General features: G+C 39.9%; 1 protein-coding gene across 1 annotated transcript; it reads left to right on the top strand.

Annotated features, from left to right (window-relative positions):
- Positions 1-1,850: 1,850 nt before the first annotated feature.
- Positions 1,851-21,283, top strand: nectin1a (nectin cell adhesion molecule 1a). The gene is made up of 10 exons (XM_084373579.1): positions 1,851-2,217; positions 15,044-15,156; positions 16,474-16,732; positions 17,562-17,679; positions 17,787-17,968; positions 18,077-18,194; positions 18,736-18,887; positions 19,031-19,163; positions 19,599-19,662; positions 20,156-21,283. Exons 1-10 carry the CDS (start codon positions 2,166-2,168, stop codon positions 20,462-20,464), a joined length of 1,500 nt encoding a protein of 499 aa, XP_084229705.1. The 5' UTR covers positions 1,851-2,165; the 3' UTR covers positions 20,465-21,283.
- Positions 21,284-21,294: the final 11 nt, after the last annotated feature.

Genomic DNA, 21,294 nt, shown 5'->3' with positions numbered 1-21,294 from the left:
CAGTAGTTTTCAGTGTGGGAACATCAAACTCTTATCTACACTTAACTGTCTGACAAACATGTATGTTTGGATGCAACCGTGGTGGATATCTAGACATATTTCACCCATCAGGCCATAAAGGGCTACAGGTTTAATTTCGTTTATTATCTGCAAAGTCTGGAAGGTGTCATAATATGCACATAATTTGAGATTGTTAGTTTTGTGTTGATGTTAGCATAATCACCTTCATGCCATTAGTCTTGTCTTGCATGTATGTTTTATTATTAATTACACAGTTTCTGTACAGTAAGTCCAGCTGAAACTATTAGTAGATTAATCAAGAATTGATGAATAATTTTTTAATAATTGTGTGAGTTTTCATGTAAAAACATTTCATGGTTCCAACATCCCAAATGTGAAGGTTTGCTGCTTTTCCTTTGAGTTATTGTAATCATTTTAATGAAGGCCTTTTTCAAATAATGGCATTGTTTGGACTGTGATTTGACAAAACAAACTTTGTGAAGGTGTCAGTTTGGACTGAGTATTTTTTACAAACCAGTGGAGAAAATAATCAGCAGATTAGTCCAACATATAGCAGCTGACACAACTCTCTATGAAAACATATTTAAATCCGACAGATCTGGATTTTTATTAGGATCAGCATCAAATTGTACCCAGTCACCTGAATAAACCTGAACCTAAATTATTCCCTTACAAATTAATGAACATGTCGTTAAATTGATCTACAAGTTTAAAAGTCCAAGTTAGAATAGTCTGCCTGTAAAGATGGACTGGTGTAATGTAATGTCCTCGACAACCTCTGCGGTCACATTCAGCCACTTGTTAGCAGCCACCATTTTAAGACATGTGAACACTTTTTAATTCATGTGTCATAGAACAAAACGTGAACATATCTCAAACCCATTCGATAATCCCATTGACTTTGAGCCAAAGGAAATGGAAGTGTAAAAATGCTTTGCTAGGCGGGGTGTATACTGCAGTACCCTACGGGTTTTTTTTCTATAAACATCTACCAATACAGTTGATACCAACAGTGTTATACTACTGGCTGACGAACCTTGTTACAAGCTAGAACCAAGCCCCCAGAATGAGCGCTGGGCTTTGAAGCCAACTTTTGTAGTGGCCAAACCGTGTAATTACAACATCATGTGACGCACTGGGGCCCAAAAGACTTTTTCCCATCAGCTAACATTGTGAAAGAAATGTAAGTCAGTGGATACACAACCTTTCTTGAAATGACTTGTGTGACGATCATAATTTGAGATATTTGGTCCAATAAAACTGGGAAAGTCTAGAAGAGATGCAAGATTAAATCATTTCATTCAAGTTAGACACTCAACCGGAAGTTACGCTCTATGGGCCCCACGACACGGAAGATCCGGGTAGTTTTATAGCCGAGAAGTCAAGTCATTTTGAATCATGCACCACTGAGCAGCTTTCATAGGGTTAGGGTTACACAGAGATAAACAAAACATTCACACTTATAAAATACACAAAACACACTGTAAAAGTATTGATTCACAATCATAATAATGTTTTTAAGGAAACGAGATACGTTTTCTCTGCACCTTTCTACAAGCTCTGTAGATGTTTATTTTTTTTATGATTTTTCTACATAAAAATATTATCATCATGGGAGCTGATTCCTGTAGCTACGCCCCTGTCTGGGGCCCCTAATTGCGTCTATTGAGTCTGCTCATTGAAAATAGCCTGACTGCACCTTTTTCCCCCCCTTTTTCTTTCTAACTGTGCACCCAGGGCACTGTGCTCAGCTCTGCCCTCACACACTGTCAGAGAGCTGTCGGTCGGGACTGGGGGGTAGGCTATCTCGGAAATAATCTGCCCACGCGTTAAGCTGCTTTATCCCCGTCAAGCCTCAGCCGGACAGAGACTGCTGCAGCTCCGCTACAGCTCAGACTGAGGTCGGCATCGCAGTGGGAGTGAGAAAAGTGAAACAGGCTGCGGGGACAAGTTTGAGAAATCTTTTCAGGGCGAGGAGGCGTGCGTGCTCGGTGTGCGGCACACATGGAGACCTGACTGGACCCTGACGCACAGACCTGACGCTCAACCTGCTGCCGTGCGTTCAGTCTGGGAGGCAGGAGCCATAGAACAAGTCCACACGGGGAATTTAACCACAGCGAGAAGCTGGCACCGGAGGTCTGGGCATGGACAACACTGGATTTTGGATATTCCTGATAACAACTTGTCTCATTCCAGGTAGGCTGCTCTGCTTTGTTTTAGCACCTGTTCAATAGTCGTGATGATGAGACACTGGTGATATGGCTCCAGAAGAAAGACATGATGGATTTCTCTGTGTAAAATCTATACCAGTCACAAAGGAGGAGACTGGTTAGACTGCAAAAAGAACAATATTGTAGGCATGAAGTGTGCAGACTAAACTGACCTAAACTCAGTCAGACATAAATGATTTTGTATTATACACTTAAACAGAGGGATGTTTTTTTCTACATTTCTACATTTTAGTGTCATATCATATAAGTGTTCATTTAAAGACTTACAAATCACCTTAATTAATTATCATTTAAGGTAATACCACATGAGGTTACTGGTTTCTGATAAGTCACTCCTGAAAAAGGGTTCAGTTGTTGTAATTGATGATTTAATGATTAATAAATAATTAGCATTGTATATATCTGTTACAAACCATTACTAAGAAAAACTTTCAAGTTGCCAGGTTGTGATATTAGTATATTTGTAAGATTTTTTTTACAACCTGGCAACCCAAGAGTTTTTATTGATATTTGGGTCCGATGCCGATATTGATATATCGGCCAATATCCACACATTTTTATATCGTCATTATTATCGCCATTATTATATCGGCTAACCAATATTTCAGTCTGGCTTTTCTATGAAGCGTTAGCTGCACAGTTAACTGAGCTACAGTTAGCAGCAGTTAGCGGTTACTCTGGTGATTTGTTGCCCCTAATTTGTTTTGAGTTTGAATTTGACTGGTGGCCAATTCTTACATGTTGCACCTTTAAGCGAAATTTACGCCACACTGACCCTTGCACTTTTACGGACGTGGAAGGCATATTGGGCATCATATTCATATTCAGTGCAGCTTAGAGCATCAAACTCCTCTCATCTTCATATCCATATGATTCAATCTCTGAAACGACACGACTTTACTTCTCATCAGAGCAGAACTCAAATCTAATCAGACGATTTCATTCCGAGTGTGAAACTAAACTCGCCTGTTTTCAGCAGGTGCATTGGTGTAATCACACTAAGATGTGGCTGCCTCTTGCAGATGGCATCCCCACATCTTACAGTCTTGTGTGTGTGTGTGTGTGTGTGTGTGGGATTGTGTGTGTGTGTGTGTGTGTGTGTGTGTGTTTGAATGAATGGCCTCACTCTTGCCTCACTGTAACAGGTGCAGCTGTGTGATCACACTAAGCTGAGACCATACGTGCAGTTGGCATCAGCTTCATGTCTGGTAATAAAAAGGGGGGTGGGGGTGTCGGTGGTGTACATACTACGTAATGACAAAAGCGATTGTGGCAACATATGGATGTGTTGAGCTGCTGTGACATCTGCTGTGATTGCTTTTTTCACTCGGCGAGTGATAAACCCCCCCGTGGATGTTGAGCATTAATTTGCTGGTCTACATACATGTGCGTATGTGTTATTGCTGAGTGTGAGGCCGTGCCATGTGTGTAGGATTGTCATGTTGAAGGACAGAGCAGTGGATTAGAGCTGCACAGGGAGCAGGAAGGGTGCAACAACATGATCGCTGCCAAGTCCCAGTCTGCTGCCTGTTGTTGCAGTGTATCTGTCTTCTCCTGGCTGGTGTAGACTCATACAGCCTCCGCAGGTCTGTCAGCCTCTGCCGGTCTGCCCCAGCAGTGCTGTCACTGGAAGCCACTGATGTCTTTTTTTCCCCCACTTCACATAGATAAAAGTTTGCAATCCACCACTGCCAAAAGACACTGAAAAGGCTGACTGAAACTGACAGACAGGCCGGCGTCCTCTTGATTTTTTGCATAATCCACAGTCCACAGCTGGAACACACAGACGCGACCCCACAGAAATAATCCAGCACAAACACACAGCCCTTCTGTCCTCTCCCTCTTTTGTTTTGTTCCTCTCTCTGCACCTACTTCTTCAGAGTCAGCCCCCCGGAAGCATTTGTTTTATCCTCTCACTCCGTTGATCTTCCTCCACGGACATTCTCTTTATTTCTCTTCATTTCCTCTCTCTCTCTCTCTTGGGGTTTTTCGTTCTCCTCTCATGTCCCCAAAACACAGATGCAGCAGCAACAGTCATAATCCTGTGAGCTGCCCGCTGAACACCAGCCAAGTGCACACTCCACGTTCCTGCAGTGCAACAGAGATTACACACCCACACAAACACGCACACTTGTACCCGAGTGTGTGCGCACAGATCTCAATCAGAAACAATGAGAGATTATAATCGATTCGGTGGGAAAATGAGAAGAGGTGTAGTTTTTTTCTCCATTTCAATCAGGCGAAAACGGAATGGAGCGCACATAATTTGGCAAAATGGAGGTCAAAAAGTCAGTTTCTATTGTTGGTAAAGTTGTTCTTTGCTGTCACGCAGTACAATCTTCTGATTCAGAGCGATTCATGTGAAATAACGGCCTAGTCGGGTATATAATCGTATCGCAAACCTCTGTCACTTTCAGGCAACATGTAGTTAAGCTGCCAGGTTTTAGTTTGAGCATTGTGTGTGTTTTTTGTGCGTGTGTGTCAGTTGGTCTTAACTGTGGTTCCCCGACATTGTAAGTCACAAGGCCAAAGACACAAACACAGTGTGTAATCCCCGATCAATCACAGATTTGATGGCCTAAAGATTAAACAGTTAATCTGTCCACTCCTCTTTCTCTCCCTCTCTCTGTGCTTCCTTTTCTCATCTGTCGCATTAGTTTTTTTAGTATCTGTGGCCTTCTGGTAGCTAAGTGAGCGAGGCTGAAGGTGGATAAAGTTTGTTCAGCCTTGAGACGTTGCAGTTCAATGTGATGATCTTTCTTAGCAGCACCACTGCACATAATGATGTCAGCCTCATGTTTTTAGTCTTAGACACGCTTATAAATACCTGAAATACTGACTCGGTGCCAATATGACAGAACAGCTCTTTGATCTTCTCTCTGCTTTCTTTTCCAATTTTCTATAAAAATGTGGCCAAGCAGGGACTGTATAAATACATGTTTGGACTTTTTATGGAAGCCTAAAGGGAACTAAATTAAAATGTGTTATGATTTGCCACAGATCATGGAACCTGTTTTTCAGCGTATGCAAGCACTGCAAACACTTAGTCACAATTAAAATGAAACTGCTATTTTAGAAAAATCTGAAAACGAAAACGACAGTGTTTGACATCTCATTTTTAAATACTTACCCTGCTTCTGGTTCACATCTCTTTTTTGAACCTCTCGTGTGTTTCAGATTTAGGTTTTCTTGTTTGAATTTTAAAATACTAAATAAAAAAAGGGACAACTTAATTCTGCCCAAATAAATATTAATTTATAGGAGCTGATTATTGGATATTTTTAATCGTGATGTCTCAGTTTTGATTATTTTTAGCCACATTAGCAGCATGGCTCTATAAATGGCAATGTTCTTCCTGTGCTAATGCTAGCATGCTAACACACTAATCTAAGATAGTGGAAATGGTCATCCTTATACCCCAGGACATTACACTAAAATCTGGATACAGCTGTGAAGGTGGACCCTGATTCACTTCTTTAAAAGCTGCTCAGTGGTGCATGAAAGCATTAAAGCGAAACTTCCCGGGTATAAAATTACCTGGATCCTCTGTGTTGTGGGGCCCACAGAGGGTGCGCACTAGAGACTTTTGCCAACCGAGTCAGCTAGCTTACGATAAAGTGATTTAATCTTGTGGCTCTTCTAGACTTTTAAAATTTTATTGGACCGAACGGCTCAAATTAAGATAGTGAAACGAGTCATTTCAGGGGGGGGTTGTGATGCTTAAAAAAATTTACCCACCATTTTACAGCTGCTTCTTTCACAATGTAAGTGTAGTGTAAGTCCCAGTGCATCATGTGCATTGTAAGTACACAGTTATGGCACCACGAAAGTTCGCCTCAAGGCCCGGCGCTCTTCCTGGGGGCTTGCTTATACCTGCTGAACATGGCAGTCAACAGCGTGTTGGCATTGTCATTATAGGCATGTTAATATGCCAATATGAGCATTTAGCTAAAAGCTCGTATAGCCTCACAGAGCCACTAGCTAGCTTTTACACAGGCATTTATATATTATCAGGTGCCATTCGAAGGAGGTTGTCACGAGGATAAAAGCTTTTACTTGATTGTATTACAGTGGACATAATTCAAAAGGCGTCCCTGCTTAAATAAAGGTTAAATTCTCTTTATCAAAAAGGATTTGATAGTATAAGGAAATAATGATGCTTTAGGTAAACTCTCATCTCTTTTCTGGATTACAGCCAAACCTTCCACCGTCTCTGTTGAACACACACGGGAGAAGTAAAAAAAAAAAAGGCTTGTCACATAATGAGTATGAGGCAGAAAGAAGGAGGATATCCACTCAGGATATAAACAAAAAGCCCAGCACCACACTGCGATGCTCTTTCTGTTCTTTTTGCACATTCAAGTGTGAAACAATATTGCTATTGTTTTTGTAACATTTCCCATGGTCGTCTCATGCCTGCGTGCTGCTGCTGTTTATGGATCATTGTCATGTGGACTGGTTAGGTCATTTCCCATAGTCTGAACAATGGAAGAATGTGAATGGACACATGGTGGGAAAGATGTGGAGCCAACGCAATGTGATAGTGTGTGTGTTTGTAGCAGAGAGGTAGGCACTCTGTCTTTTCCTCACCCCCCTAAAGCCCCTAATCAGCTCAGCCACAGAGCTCGGAGATGCGTGTGTGTTCGTCTCTTTGTACTAGTGAGAGCCAGAAAAAGTTTTTTACCAGCAAAACATTTTTGGTGAGTGAGGACATTTTGGCCAATCCTCTTAACTTCAAAGGGCTGTTTGAGGTTTAAAGGAACAGTTCATCCAAAAATGGAAATTCTGTCATTATCTACTCACCGCCATGTCGACTGAAGTTAAGGTGAAGTTGGTAGTCCACAAAACATTTCTGAAGCTTCACAGCAAAACAGCGTTGCAGCATTCTCCTAAACAGCAAGTAGAAGTAGATGGGGACTTAATGGGGTGGGATGGGATGGGGCTTTAATATGTAATAAAGCAACTAACAAATTTGATTATAAAAGAAAAAACATTCTTTACATCTTTTTTTAAAGCTGAAATCTTCACTGTAGCTGCTCAGCTAAAAGCATTAGCATGCACCCCATCTGAAGTGGGTGCAGGAGCTCGACTGCCTCTTTTCAATTCAAATTGGGATCTCGGGGCTTCCAGAGACTTGTATTACATTGGATGAGCTGTATGGAGCCATTAAATGTTTTTTTGCGGTTGTTTTTTCACCTGACTTTCCATCAGCATGGGGGTGAGTAGATAATGACTTGGTTGGGATGGTATATAATTGTGATGGTTTAGGTGAGAGTAATCGGCCTCAGGTGGCAACGTGGGGAGGAGCAGTGTTAAAAGAGTCAGACACAAGCGGAAGGTATTTAATCTCCCCAATTTAAAGCAAGACTGGTAGAAAATTAGAACAAGACTTCCCACATTAACTATAGCTAGAAAAAACTCACTTTTACAATTATATCACATGATTATTAGTGAGTTTTAGAAGTGCTGGTATGCAGATTTAGTCAACACTGGACAGAGCCAGGCTACCTGTTTCCAGTCTTTGTGTAAGCTAAGCTAACCGCTGCTAGCTGTAGCTTTATATTTATCGTACAGACAGCATATTCCCCAAACTATTCCTTTTTACTGACGTCATCATACATTACATGCATTAGAGTTACAGTAAACGATCCTCTGACAGATATTTAATGCATACTGAACAATATCATGAGTACAAGTACCCAGTGATCGTCCTATTGTAGAGCTACAGCTGTTTCACTGAGCATCCAGACAGCCTCTTCAGTTCTGCTGCTGTGACCTCATCTTCTACCGGTTGTTCTTACAGATGCATGTTGACTAATATGTTTTTGAAGAAATATGCTGCTGAGGCTGCATTTACTGGCAACATTTTTGTTCAGATGTGTTACATTTCACTATGTCACTATAACTTGACTAAACATTATGTTTAGTTTTAAAACATTACTACATCTGTGAACATTTCTGTGTGAGTCAAGTTGATAGATTTCATCAGCAGCGGTGGTTGTTTAACAATGAAAACAGCAGTTCTCATGATCTCACGCTACTTACGTCTCTTGTTTAGTTTTAATGAAGAGACCTCTAGACCTCTTTAAGTCGTGTAATATAATCACAAGAAGCTATTTGGGTAAATGACGAAAGGCATAAAATTACAAGTGCTTTACATCTAATTTGACGTTTTACTATCTGGATGATTGAGATGATTGTGCAAAGACACAATGCATTTAATTAAAATACTTTGGCTTATACTTGTTTATATTATAAACATATGTTTATATTAGATTCTGGAGAAATTGTAAGAAAGAGGCCACAGCTGAGTGAACATCCTCGATTAGTTATATTCACAGTGTAACATGAATCACATGACATGTCTTGTTAGAAGCTGGAAACAACCCTAAGGAACCTTACACAGAGATAAACAAAACAAATATTTTAGTCTAAAATTATGACTTCACAATCATAAGAATGTTTGGAAGGAAAGGACTTTTTTTTCTGCACCCTCCTACAAGCTGTGTTAATTTTTAAAAATGATTTGTCGACATAATAACGTTATCAATATGACCTTTAATACAGATGAAAACGTTTTTACTCTAATACGTTCTTATAGGTATGGAGGTTTAAAACAGACATTCACACACATTCTGTCTGAATCCACATTATTTCAGCAAAAACAGGTTGTAATTGCGAGCTGCCCATACATAGAAGAGCAAATGGACCATGAATGATCTGATGCGGATGCAATATCCTAAATGCTGTAATCTGCTCCCACTGCTGGCCTTCTTCCCTTCCAGTGACCCCCCCCACAGACACACACACACACGCACGCACGCACGCACGCACGCACGCACGCACGCACACACACACACACACACACACACACACACACACACACACAGTGGTTTATGAAAGTGGGCGTGTGAGGCACACTGAACTCCTGCTCCAATACAAATCTATTAAACTCAATAATATAACAAAACACACATATGGCTCAGGTCTTAGTTGACATCATGTGAGGATGTTGGTCATATTTTTGATGACTGATGTCAGCGGGGCAGATCCATCTGTATTTCCAAGCTGTTCTGTGCGTGTTTGCGTGCATAGGACATGCACGAATGTACCATATACATATTAAATTGCTTTTCTGTATATTCATATGAAAAGGCAAGACCAAACAAATCTATTTAAGTAGGGAATTACTGCACTCTCTCATCATCATAATTTGATCGAGGCTTCGTTGTGTCCGGTCTTTCAGGTTATGGTAAACACTAACAGGCTGCTGTTACTCGATGTGTTTCAGTTTCTTGAAGACGTTTCACCTCTCATCCAAGGGACTTCTTCAAGAAACTGAAACACAATCAAGTTACCATGACCTGGATGACTGAGGACCTTCATCAACACTAACAGACTGTGTCTTTTCTCTGTGTCTCATAAATCAACTAAAATCAATCTCAGGATTCAGTCTGCCATCAGTTGAATGTGAATTCTTGTGAGTTTGAGTGAGGATCAAAACATCAACATATTCTTTCAAATGAATTTTGGAGGTCTTATTGGCAGGAAAGCAAACTTATTGCAGTTTTAAGCACCACAGAATTCACAGTCCTGACTGTGTTCTGTCTGAATCTCATTTATGAGAACAGTCTTGGTCTGATTCATGGGATGAGCGTATGAACACATCTGCTTGCTCAGTGCTTAGAGAGATTTGAGAATTTGCAGAGACCTTGATTCTTCACTGTATTTGAGAACTGTTTGGCCTTCGGTTCTCGGACAGGCTAAGCCCGTGGTTGACCTTTATTCAGCTCATTCTTTAAGGATTCTCACATCAGAACCAAGACTCCTCCCGCCCTCCTGATCAGCTCTACAGATCAGAATCTAAATGAATTTGATTGAGCTTAAAGTTATAGAAAATATAACTGTTGTATCTCTAATGTTGGTTTAATTTTCCAACTTTTTAGCAAACGTCTTCTCCGTCTTTCTCTGACGCAATCTAGTTTAATCAGTTAAAATTCAGATTTAAAGCCTCATAAGTCAAAACTAAATCATAAATACTCACTTTAAAAGAAGATATATGTCTTGGTTCTGTTAAAAGTCTCGCTGCAGAGCTCTGTTGGAGTCAACCGGCAGGTGAACCAGGTGTTACTGCAGTCAAGCTGTGATGTGGTTACAGCATGGATGGCTCTTTTCAAAGCTCCAGGTTGAAAGATTTTAGTCTTTTTATGTTAATTTGCTTAAAAGTAGCTGGAATTAAGCAGTGGTGTCTCATCATGTTCAAAATATTAATGCTATGGCAAAGATTTATCATTTTGAGTGAGGGGACTAATCAAGTTTGGATAATTCTGCATACAGTAACAGTATTAAGTTCATTCTGTAATTGACCTAAAGACTTTTTGTATTGTGTCTCTCTTAAAGAATCACTGGGATTAAACAAGAGATGTATTGCCAGCAAAACAATGATAACAGATATGGAGAAACTAGAATAGCACTCAGATGGCTCTCAAAATGTCAGAGAACAGAACTATCTAACAATATTAAAGAAAGTGGAAAAATAATTCCTGAATCTGTCCCTTTATCTGGATCCACACCAAAAGTTAGTGGGGTCAGCTCTGGGCTGAGATCCATCCTCCATCCAAGTTTCGTAGAAACCATTCGAACATTTCGTACAAACCAACCAACCAACAAATAGACAATCCAACGGACATAAACCTAACAGGTAACAATGTGATCCAGGGATAACAGTTACACAAAAAAGAGGATTGGACCCAGCATTGACCCCCGTGGGCACACCACACATTAAGCTTTGTCTAAGCCTATCAGTAGAGCAGCTATAGGATGTACAGACAGTTCTTATGGATAGTCTAGATAGATATAGATAACTGGTTAAACGTGGGTTAAAAATATCATCGTTTGTAATTGCCCCCAGAACAAAACATATAAGCCGCCTTTTAAAAATAAATCAGATACCTCTATCATTAATATTATTTGTTGAAAAAAGAAAAGTTTTCTGGTCTGAAAAATTGCATTGAAAAAAGCTAAATCTGGTAAAAAAAATAAATAAAAAAAAAGTACTTCATCAATCAGCATTTTCACTTCTGTATCATTGTGGGGCTGAAGATAGAGAGGTTAAAAAATGTATGCAGTATTTTTTCCCTCCTGGTGTCTACATTACCCACAATGCAACTTGCGACCTTTGACAGTTCAGTAAACCGCCTGTTCCCCTTAAAGGTTTGGTTCAGTTTAGGCACAGAATGAGCTGGTTAGTGTTGGGGGGGGATGGTGTGGGTTAAAACGAAATGTTTCAAGAAACCAATGTTGAAACAGGAAGTGATCTGCGGTCTCTCCTGTCAGAGTCTGATGTTTTGTTTTAAGTTCATTTTAAGTGAAACATCAGTGTGAGACATATCACAATACATTGCAATATTTATCTCATATCCTGCCCTCAAACAGATTGTCAGACCTTTTCAAATGACACAACGGGAAGCTATTGTCCAGTGTTGTTATCGTAACCCTGCAGGAAACCACATGTTTGCTCGGGGAAGCTCTTACACAGCTGTGACAGACATTTTCGGACGCTCAAACACTGTTTATGGGTCAAAGCATTACTTCATGGAGTCAGCGCTGTCAGCCCGGGGTGTTTTTTGATTTGTTGCCTCTGTGATCGAGACTAACCCAGAACACAGATGGACCGATCAATATTTCTCCATTAATAACGTGGAAATATTGGACAAAATGATGAACCATAAACTATGTCACCTCATTACATGTATTTTTAAAAAAACAATACAATATGTCATAGATGGAAATCACCCCTGGGTATGCATGGGTTACAGTCACACTGCAATTCAGCATCGTATTCATATTAAAAAAATGTCCATTTTTGTCTGGTTTGTGGCCTTTAGTGTTTGAAAGAGTTAAAAAATAACCTGCTGATGATGACTTTAGTAGTGTCAGATATGACTGTTGTCATAATGACATTTAATTAGGAAGGTTTAGTTCTTTGCCACACACATATAACTCTATATTTGCAACTAATAAGAAGCTCTTTTGTGTGACCTGACAATTTTAGTTAAAGAGGAAGCTGCATTTTGTTTGTGAGGCTAATGCTTAAAGTCGATTGAATGCTGCAAAAAGCTTTTACTTTGGCATTATGAGTGAGTATTTACCAGGTTTCAGGTTAAAGTCCTGTGGAAAAGCATCATTAAAGTGATATTTGGCAGTAGATGGCATGTTTGAGTGCATTTCCATCTCTTCAGCACTTACGCTATTGAACTTCTGCCACGGTGAGAGGAAGAAAGGATTTTAAATGGATTACCAGTAAAAATAAAAGGATTGATTCATAAAAGTTTACAATGATGAATACATTTTGATGTTAAGTAATTTGATATTTTAATCAAAGATGGCTGATAGATACTGACTGAGGTACAATGAGGTGTATTTAGCTTGAAAAGTGTGTGTGTGTGTGTGTACGTGTGTGTGTGTGTGTGTGTGTGTGTGTGTGTGTGTGCATGAGAATGAGAGCAGCCATTGTTCCGAGCTGTTTTGTTTAGCGTAGCATCATTGTTCTGTATTCTGCATCATGAATAAAAGAACAATGATGTTACACTGAGTAGTTTACTCTTTGTGAACCTGCCACTTTAGTGGTTGAAATGTATTCAGACCTTTACTTACTGCTAATATCACACTGTAAAAATACTCCATTACAAGTAAAAGCCCTGCCTTGAAAATCTTACTTGAAGGTGCAATATGTAAGAATTGGCCTCCTTGATTTCATACTCCCACGGGAGCAGTATATCACCAGAGTAACTGCTAACTGCTGCTAACTGTATTCTGGATATAACTCCTTGACTGTAGCGACTGTTAGCTTGTTTGCTCAGTTCGCTGTGCAGCTAGCGGGACTACCAGGGGGGAGTGTTGGTATTTCCACCACTAGCGCAGGAGCCTTGGTGTGCTGGGAGAAAGACGCTTCAGGTCAGAGGCTAGCTGGTTAGCATGCTAACTGCAGTAGATACCTCCTCTCTAGAACACATAGACGTTTTTTGATATTACGTCAACACTGTTCCTTCTTCACTTTCTGTTGATAATTTTTAAAATGAACTAAAATTGTTACATATTGCAAGTAAAAGTATGTACGTATGAGCGGGGAAATGTATTTACATATTAAGAGTAAAAGTATTAATGCAGAAACATGTCCCCTGTGACTGTTATACTATAGTACATCACATCATTAGATTACAATGTAAATGTATACAATACAATACACGTAAATGTCTCTTGTTTGTATCTATATAGTGTACTTTTAAGGTCGACCGATTATTTGCTCAAATAATCAGCATTTTTATGATTATTAAAATACATTTTTTAAAATCAGATTGCCAATAAAATAATTGATTTTAAAATGTGCTACTTTGGCTAGTAACTACAAACTAAAGTTCAAAGATCAATTAAAAGTTGTGGATTAAAAGTACAACATTTGCCTCCAAAATATAGTGGATTGGAAGTAAAAAAGATGCTGGAAATGGAAGTACTAGTACTTTAAAACTGTACTTTAAAATTACAGTTCTCACAATTAGATTTTTATTAATCTTTAATATTTCACTGCTGTAAAAGCAGGTTTTTACTATTGCTGCTTGATTTGGGCTTATTTTTAACTATTTTGTATAGGACTGCAACTAATGATGATTTTTCTTATGGATTAATCTAATCTAATCAAATGAGGGAATATATAAAAGTACCTTTACTCAAGTACTGTACTTAAGTACAGTTCTGTGGTATTTGTACTTTACTTGTGTATTTTAATTTTCTGATATTTAATTCTTCCACTCCAGTACATTTTGGAGGCAAATACTGTACTTTTTACTCAACTACATTTATTTTATAACTTTAGTTACTACTTACTTTTCAGTAACTTAATGAATTTAATTGAGTACATTTAATGCTCGAAAATAATATCAGATACTTTAAGACTCTTACTCAAGTACTATTTGTATGTGTGAGTTTCATTTGACCAAAGTAATATTTTAACACAATATCTTTACTTTTACTCAAGTATGACTTTGGGGTACTTTTAACAACCCTAGCTGATTATTACTTCCATCAGTCGATTGATTGTTTGAAATATGAAGTCACGGTTACACAGGACCCAACGTGGCATCTTCACAATGCTTGTTTTTCTCCAGCCAATAGTCCAAACTTCAAAATTATAAAAACTATTTTCTATTTTTTTAAAGCAGCAATTTAATTAACTTATCATTTCAGCTGAATTGTAAATGTTCATATATTTTCATTCAAAAGTCTTAACATGTAAAATAACTTGTAACTAAAGCTGTCAAATAATTGTTAAAGAGAGTAAGTAAGTAAGTAAGTAAGTAAGAGTAAAGGCACAGAACAAGTAGTACATTTATACTTAAGTGTAGTACTTGAGTCGACCATTGTGTTACCCTCTGTCTGACAAACACAAGGAAACAAACGTGACTTGTGTACACTGAGGTAGTGGGTGTGTTTCTGCTGTGGATTTGTTAAAGGGGATCAGTAAGTCAGTGGGAACAGTAACCAAACAAATCGTGCTTATTTATACCTCACTCTAATCCAAAACCTTTGACCCCAGCTCACCTCTCACGCTGCTCAAATACCTTTGACAGCTCAGCTCACCTTATCAGCTCAGCATGCTGTGCCGACTGTGAACAGCTTAGACTATGCCAGTCTGATGCTGCCAACATGTGCGTATTTGTGGGCGTGTGTGCCCGCCCAGGATAGCTGAAGGTATGTAGTAACGTCTTTTTTTATGCCTTGTGTCTCTCCTCCAGGTATAAATGGCCAGACTGTGGAAATGGATGATGGGAAGTCGGGGTATGTTGGCTCAAAGGTGGATCTCCGCTGTCGGTTCATCAACAGCTCCCCACCTGTCAAAATCTCTCAGGTATTCAGTCGTCCACATAAAAATCTCAAAAGCAAATATCATTCATGCCCAAAACACATCTTCCAAATACAAGTTAAATGATATCAAACAACCTGTGATGAACCAAGTCTACTAAAAGCAGGTTATAACAAATACTTAATATCAAATGATGAAAACAATGTGAGAACGTCAGAGGGGGCAGCAGAATTATCACCCAAATCTGCAGCTCCCCTCTGCTTTCCAGAGCTTTAGGATCAGTTTTTGGCCATAGCAGGCAGCGATTTTCAGCAACAAAAAAAAAACTCTAAAAACTCACCGTACACCACCTGCTCAGCACCAAACAGCAGATGTTTCAGCTGATGAACACTGTGGAGCATCTAGCAGCTAAAGAGACAGATATTTCCCTCAGGAGTCTGTGGAGATCAAAACACAGAGATGAAAAAATAAAAATGAAAGAAAGTGAATACTGAACTTGTTTTTGCTGCCCCCAACTGGCCAAACAAAGAAAGGTATTGCTCTTTTTACAAAGTAGGAGAAACCAAGAGAACACCAGCAGATATTTGCAGGAGAAACCAGATTCCCTTAACATGTTAGAAGTGGGTTTCTAATGGAATAAGCAATGAAATAAGGAGGGATGAACGGAAAATTACTGAATGTGTCTAAATACAATCCAAAGTCCAACTAAAATTAAAATGTAAAGCAGATATAGTTCATGTTTTAATCATGATAATGTATCCAATGACTCTTTCAAATGTGACACATGAGTCGCTCGTTGTGATGAAGCCGAAGAGAATAATCACCCAAATCTCATCGGCTTTACTAAGCCTTATTGTGCGTCTCGGCTCTTTGTTTAGCTGAAACAGAGCGAGGGAGTTGAATGAGGCGACCTCATCTTTGCCCTAAGCAGTAAACTAAACAGGGCAACATCACAAATTTGTGGTCTCACCTCAGAGTCCATCACCAAGCACGGGACCTGCAAGCAAATGAGCACTGATAATATCGTCTATCGCAATATTTCGTCAGGACAATATCGTTAAATAACATTTTTGGATATCGCCAAAGCCTATTTGAATCAATGTATCCCCTCTCACAGTGTCGTTTTCAGCTGCAGCAGGCAAAAGAACAAGCTTAGGTTCAAACATGTGGTTGGGGAGAAATCTGACTAGGTTATTTCAGAGCATGTTAACATGTTCTGCCTTAACCTGATATCTCCAAGACTTCCTCATTAGAGAAAAATATCAGCCAGTCTCTGTCAACAGAAGCTAAATTTCCCATTTAGGACATCTACAACCATGACTCATGTATGACAGATACTCAGATACATCGTTCTTTCTCAAGGTAACATGGCAGAAACTGGTGAATGGCACAAAGCAGAACGTGGCGATCGCCAATCCCTCCCTTGGTGTGTCCGTGGCCCCGCCCTACAGGGACCGTGTCACCTTCAAGAATGCAGCGGTGCGGCGACGGACTCCGACTCTTGAAGACACCACCATCACCTTCTCCTCCCTCCGCCTGTCTGATGAGTCCACCTACATCTGTGAATACACCACGTTTCCCGCGGGGAACCGAGAAAACACTGTAAACCTCACCGTCTACGGTAAGACAGATGTGTGAATGTGAGGCTGCAGCTGTGAATCATTCAGAAGTGGAGATTGATTAAAAAAAATCTGTGCTTATGTTATTGATTGGAATTTCTGTGGAAATCTGTTGGTCTGTTGTTGAAATATTGTGACACATTACCATTTACATTTAATGTTCATACAAATGAAGCAAAAGAGATATAACATGTTCATTAATGCATTTTTTAAAAACATTTTTTACCTTTGGACAGAGCCAGTCTACCTTATTCCTCCTTTTTCCAGTATGTGTGCTAAGCTAAGCTAACGGTCTCCTGGCTCTAGCCTCATATTTAGTGTACACACATGAAAGTGTCATCAAACTTCTCATTTAACTCTCAGCATTAACAAGCAAATAAAGACTTTTTCCCTCAAAATGTTGAACTTATTTTCAAAGGTGTGAATACCGTATAAGGTAGTGCCCATTGATTTTTTGGTCTAAAAAAGACCAGACCTTTGTTATGTATTGTGTTGAGTTGCGACATATCCCCAAAGTATCCAACAATGATCAAACCAGAGAAATACATAAATCCACTGTAAGATAACGGTGCATTTCAGTTGGTTGCCTGTTGCTATAGCTTCTAGGAGAGTCAGAGAGTGAGGAAGAACATTTCTGCCTGAGTGACAAAGAAAGATTTTCATCAGCAATGGTTGTTGTTTAACAATCAAGACAACAGCTCCCATGATCCCACACCACCTGTATCTTGTTTTGATTGAGAGCCCCATAGTGGCCGAAATTACACAGTGTGCCTTTAAAAATATTCCAACTCCAGATCAACTCAGTGCTTTTGCTGATTTTCACTCTCTCAGTTCGTCCGACAACTCAGATGAGTCTGTCCACGCCAACGCTGGTGGCTCGTTCATCCAATCTGAAAACACCGGTGGCCACCTGCATCTCTGCTAATGGAAAACCACCTGGTACCATCAGGTGTGTGTGTGTGTGTGTTTGTGTGTTTTTATATGTGCTTAACCACAAATCAGCCTACATCGATGTATCTCTGTGTCGTGAGACTGATTCCTCGTTGATGTGAGCAGGTGGGAGACGAGGGTGCCGGGAGAAGTGACCACTCGAGAATACAGAAACTCAGACGGGACGTTCACCGTTCAGAGTGACTACATTTTGGTGCCCAGCAAAGATACACACAAGGAGACACTCACCTGTGTCACCTCCTACAACGAGGAGGTCTTCACTGACAGTGTCACCCTCGATATTCAGTGTAAGTCTGTCTCACACGCAAGTACATAACTATAAATGTAAAATAAGGTAAACAAGCTCAATTGAAAGCTAATTTTCTGTTATTTGTACTTGCCCGTGTGTGCACCAGATGAGCCAGATGTTTCTGTGGATGGGTTTGACGGAAACTGGTACCTGAACCGAGAGAACGTCCAGCTGAGCTGCCAAGCTGATGCCAACCCAGCCGTCTCTCTGTATCAGTGGAGACTGTGAGTGCAACTCTGCGTGTGCTTCACCTCATATGATGCATCAAGGACACGCTAGGATTCACGTCACAAAATCTGTCAACATCTGGTTTCTGTTCATGAATTATGTGGAGAGTCTACCCATCCCAACGCACACATACATCTTTACAAAACACAGCATTGTATTAAAGGATAAGTTCACCAAACAATTAACAGATGGAAAGTCGGCTGATGTTTCAGAGTCCACAAAACATTTCTGGAGTTTCAGAGCAAAACAGTGTTGCAGCATTTTCCTAAACAACTGAAGTATATGGAGTGAAAAAACAATAAAAAAAACAAAACATAAAATGGCTCCGTGCAGCTCGCCCGGCGTAATCCAGGTCCCCAAAAACAAATACAACTAAAGTTTCTTTTCTGTGGAGATCCCTCAAACAAGTCAACAAGGAATGTGCACATCAAGGTCACTAACAAAAGCCACTGTGTCTTTAAATGAAAACTATTCACATGGACAAAATGTTCACAATTTGTGTTGACTTCTAAGTTTCATTTTGTGTTTATTCTGCAGGGTTAATGGCTCCATACCGAGCAACGCTGAGATCCGAGACAACGTCCTCAGCTTCAAAGGGCCGGTCACATATGACGTGCAGGGCACCTATGTGTGTGATGCAACCAACAGCATCGGGACACGGTCAGCCTCTGTGGAGGTCAGCATTATAGGTACGTCTACCTGGAGTCTGGGCTCATTCAATTTGAGGATAAGAGCAAAGTTGAGCAATTTTTGAATTTGTTATTGATATTTGAGTGCGTGTTTGTGTGTGTGTGTGTGTGTGTGTGTGTGTGTGTGTGTGTTTTCACTCTAGAAAAGCCACTACCACAGATCGCAACAGGTGATGTCATCAGCGTAGTCGCCTTATTACTGGCTGCTGGAGTGCTCATGGGCATCACTATCACGGTCCTGGTGCTCAAAATAAGAAGCAGAAAAGACGACTCCTCGTACGTAAACAGTCCGTTATCCCTCCATCTCTTTGTTTGGCATGCTTGTTAAAGGTGCACTATGTAGTTTTGGGAAGGACATTTTAATCCTGAGAGAAAGATCTTCATTGACTGATTTTTTTATGCCTAAACAAACTAAATAAACAAACTCTCCTCATTCTCATGACTGAATAAACTGAATTAACACACTTTCATACCGTTTACTTTATACCATATAAATATGTGGCGGACCCTGCCACCTTTTCTAGCTTTAAACAGTGTTCTGGGGACCTTATTTTCCTCTGAGAACAGCTTGTTTATTCAGTTATGGAAAAACAGATATTTCTAAGTTCATATTATGATCTCATTAATATTGTAAAAATTTAAATTCTGAGTTTGAATTTCTTCTCCTCATTCCACATCCTCATTGTCCCTTTTTTTATTCTCTTTGATCAGAAGTGACTCTCCGTCCAGAAAACTCTCCCAGCCCATAAGGAAAAGACCAGGAGATGATATCCAGGTAACATATGTTGTGTTTGTACTACATATCACACGTTCAAAGAGTTTTTCCTCAGATTTATTTCTTTGGAACAGAAAAACACAGTTTGCAGGGCTGATGGTCTCAGTTCATTCAGGTCAGTTCTCAATGTTACTTGCCAACAGTTCTTTGCATCTTTGAATAGCTCTTAAGAGGAGGGGCGTGTTCAGAGTTCTTGTTCTTGAGTTATATAAGATATTTAGTTTACTGTCATAGAGGAGTAAAAGAAAGTGTAGTTTCAGTTTCAGAAGCTGAATGTATTCCCTCATAGCCGTCTTCTTCTCATTCTTTTTGATGCAATGCTGCATTTCTCGGCACGTTACTGCCATCTGTTGATCGGTGGAAAAATGTGCATCCTCATGGCTGTGCACAAGGACCCCCTCATAAAAACCTCACGGGATACCTTTAAGTTCATTCACACATGGTTGTATTTTGTATATTATGTATATGATATATGTCTCTCATTTCTCCACAGCATTCAGGACGGTTTTATGAAGAGCTTCCAAACACGGCGGACTATGTGAGCTACAGACTGGCCTGCAACAAGGAGGACTACCCAGAGCCCTACTCCCCCCCCATCAACCCTCCTCTCTCATTTCTGCCTCAACACCCCTACCCCTCCTCACAACCAACCAGCGGCAGCAGCACCACCACCACGTCAAAAAACACCTTCTCTCCTCCTTCACACACCACGGCCATCTTTAAATACCCCTCGGTGCAGGGCCTGTCTTCTCCTCCCCCAGGAGTGGCGGCGTACACTTTTCCCAAAGAGCAGTACGTCTGAACCTTGTTACAAACTCTCCAGTGAGCTCAGATCCCACTTTGAACCCAACCCTTTCCCAAGAGGAGGTTGTTGTTAAACCGTGGACTATCAGGCAGTGTCTCCGCACTGTCTGCACCGTTGTGGATGGCTCTGGAAGTCAAAGGACAATGCAGCTCTTGTTTTTGGACTTGAAGTCCAGTTTTTAAAAACACTTTCTCTCTTTTGTCCAGTCTTTAATTGTGTTATCTATTCTTTGAAAAAGGGAAAATTGTTGAACCACATTTCAAATGTTTGCCATCAAGTTTTTGTTTTAGGATGGAAGGTCGAGTTGTCGAAGGTCGAGTTAAAGATGATTTGACTGTCATAGGAAATATTTATATTGCATGGATGTATTACATTTGATTGGAAAATGCTTCCTACTGAATGGATAGGATTACCTCTTGATGTCCAATGTGGTCGACCCCTTACTTTATCCTCTATGTTATAATTTTGTAAAAAAAGAGAAAACAAAAAAAGTATTATATTGTCCTACTTTATCAGCACTGTCCACTCTCTTTATCCCGCGTCGTACGCACTGACAATCCCTTTACTGAGGAACAGCGGATCTGACCTTTTGCTTTTTGCCTCCTGATCTGATGTAAGACTTTTACTGTGCTTGTATTTTCTATCATTTATGTTTTTCTTTGCAAAGGAAAAAAGAACATTTTTATTTACTGAAGACATTTTGTTGATTTATGAAATTGTTGATGTTTTTATTCGTGGTATCTGTGGGTTTTAGTATTCATTGACACTGGTTGTTGGATGAGCCTTGAATTTTTAGCATTTAAATAAAAATCTTCAAGTCTGCACAC

The sequence above is a fragment of the Pagrus pagrus genome (assembly GCF_965226575.1).
Source record: "Pagrus pagrus genome assembly, chromosome: 14".
NCBI classification, from domain to species: domain Eukaryota; kingdom Metazoa; phylum Chordata; class Actinopteri; order Spariformes; family Sparidae; genus Pagrus; species Pagrus pagrus.
The sequence above is the reverse complement of the archived record's forward strand: the minus strand, read 5'-3'. Positions and strand labels throughout refer to the sequence as shown.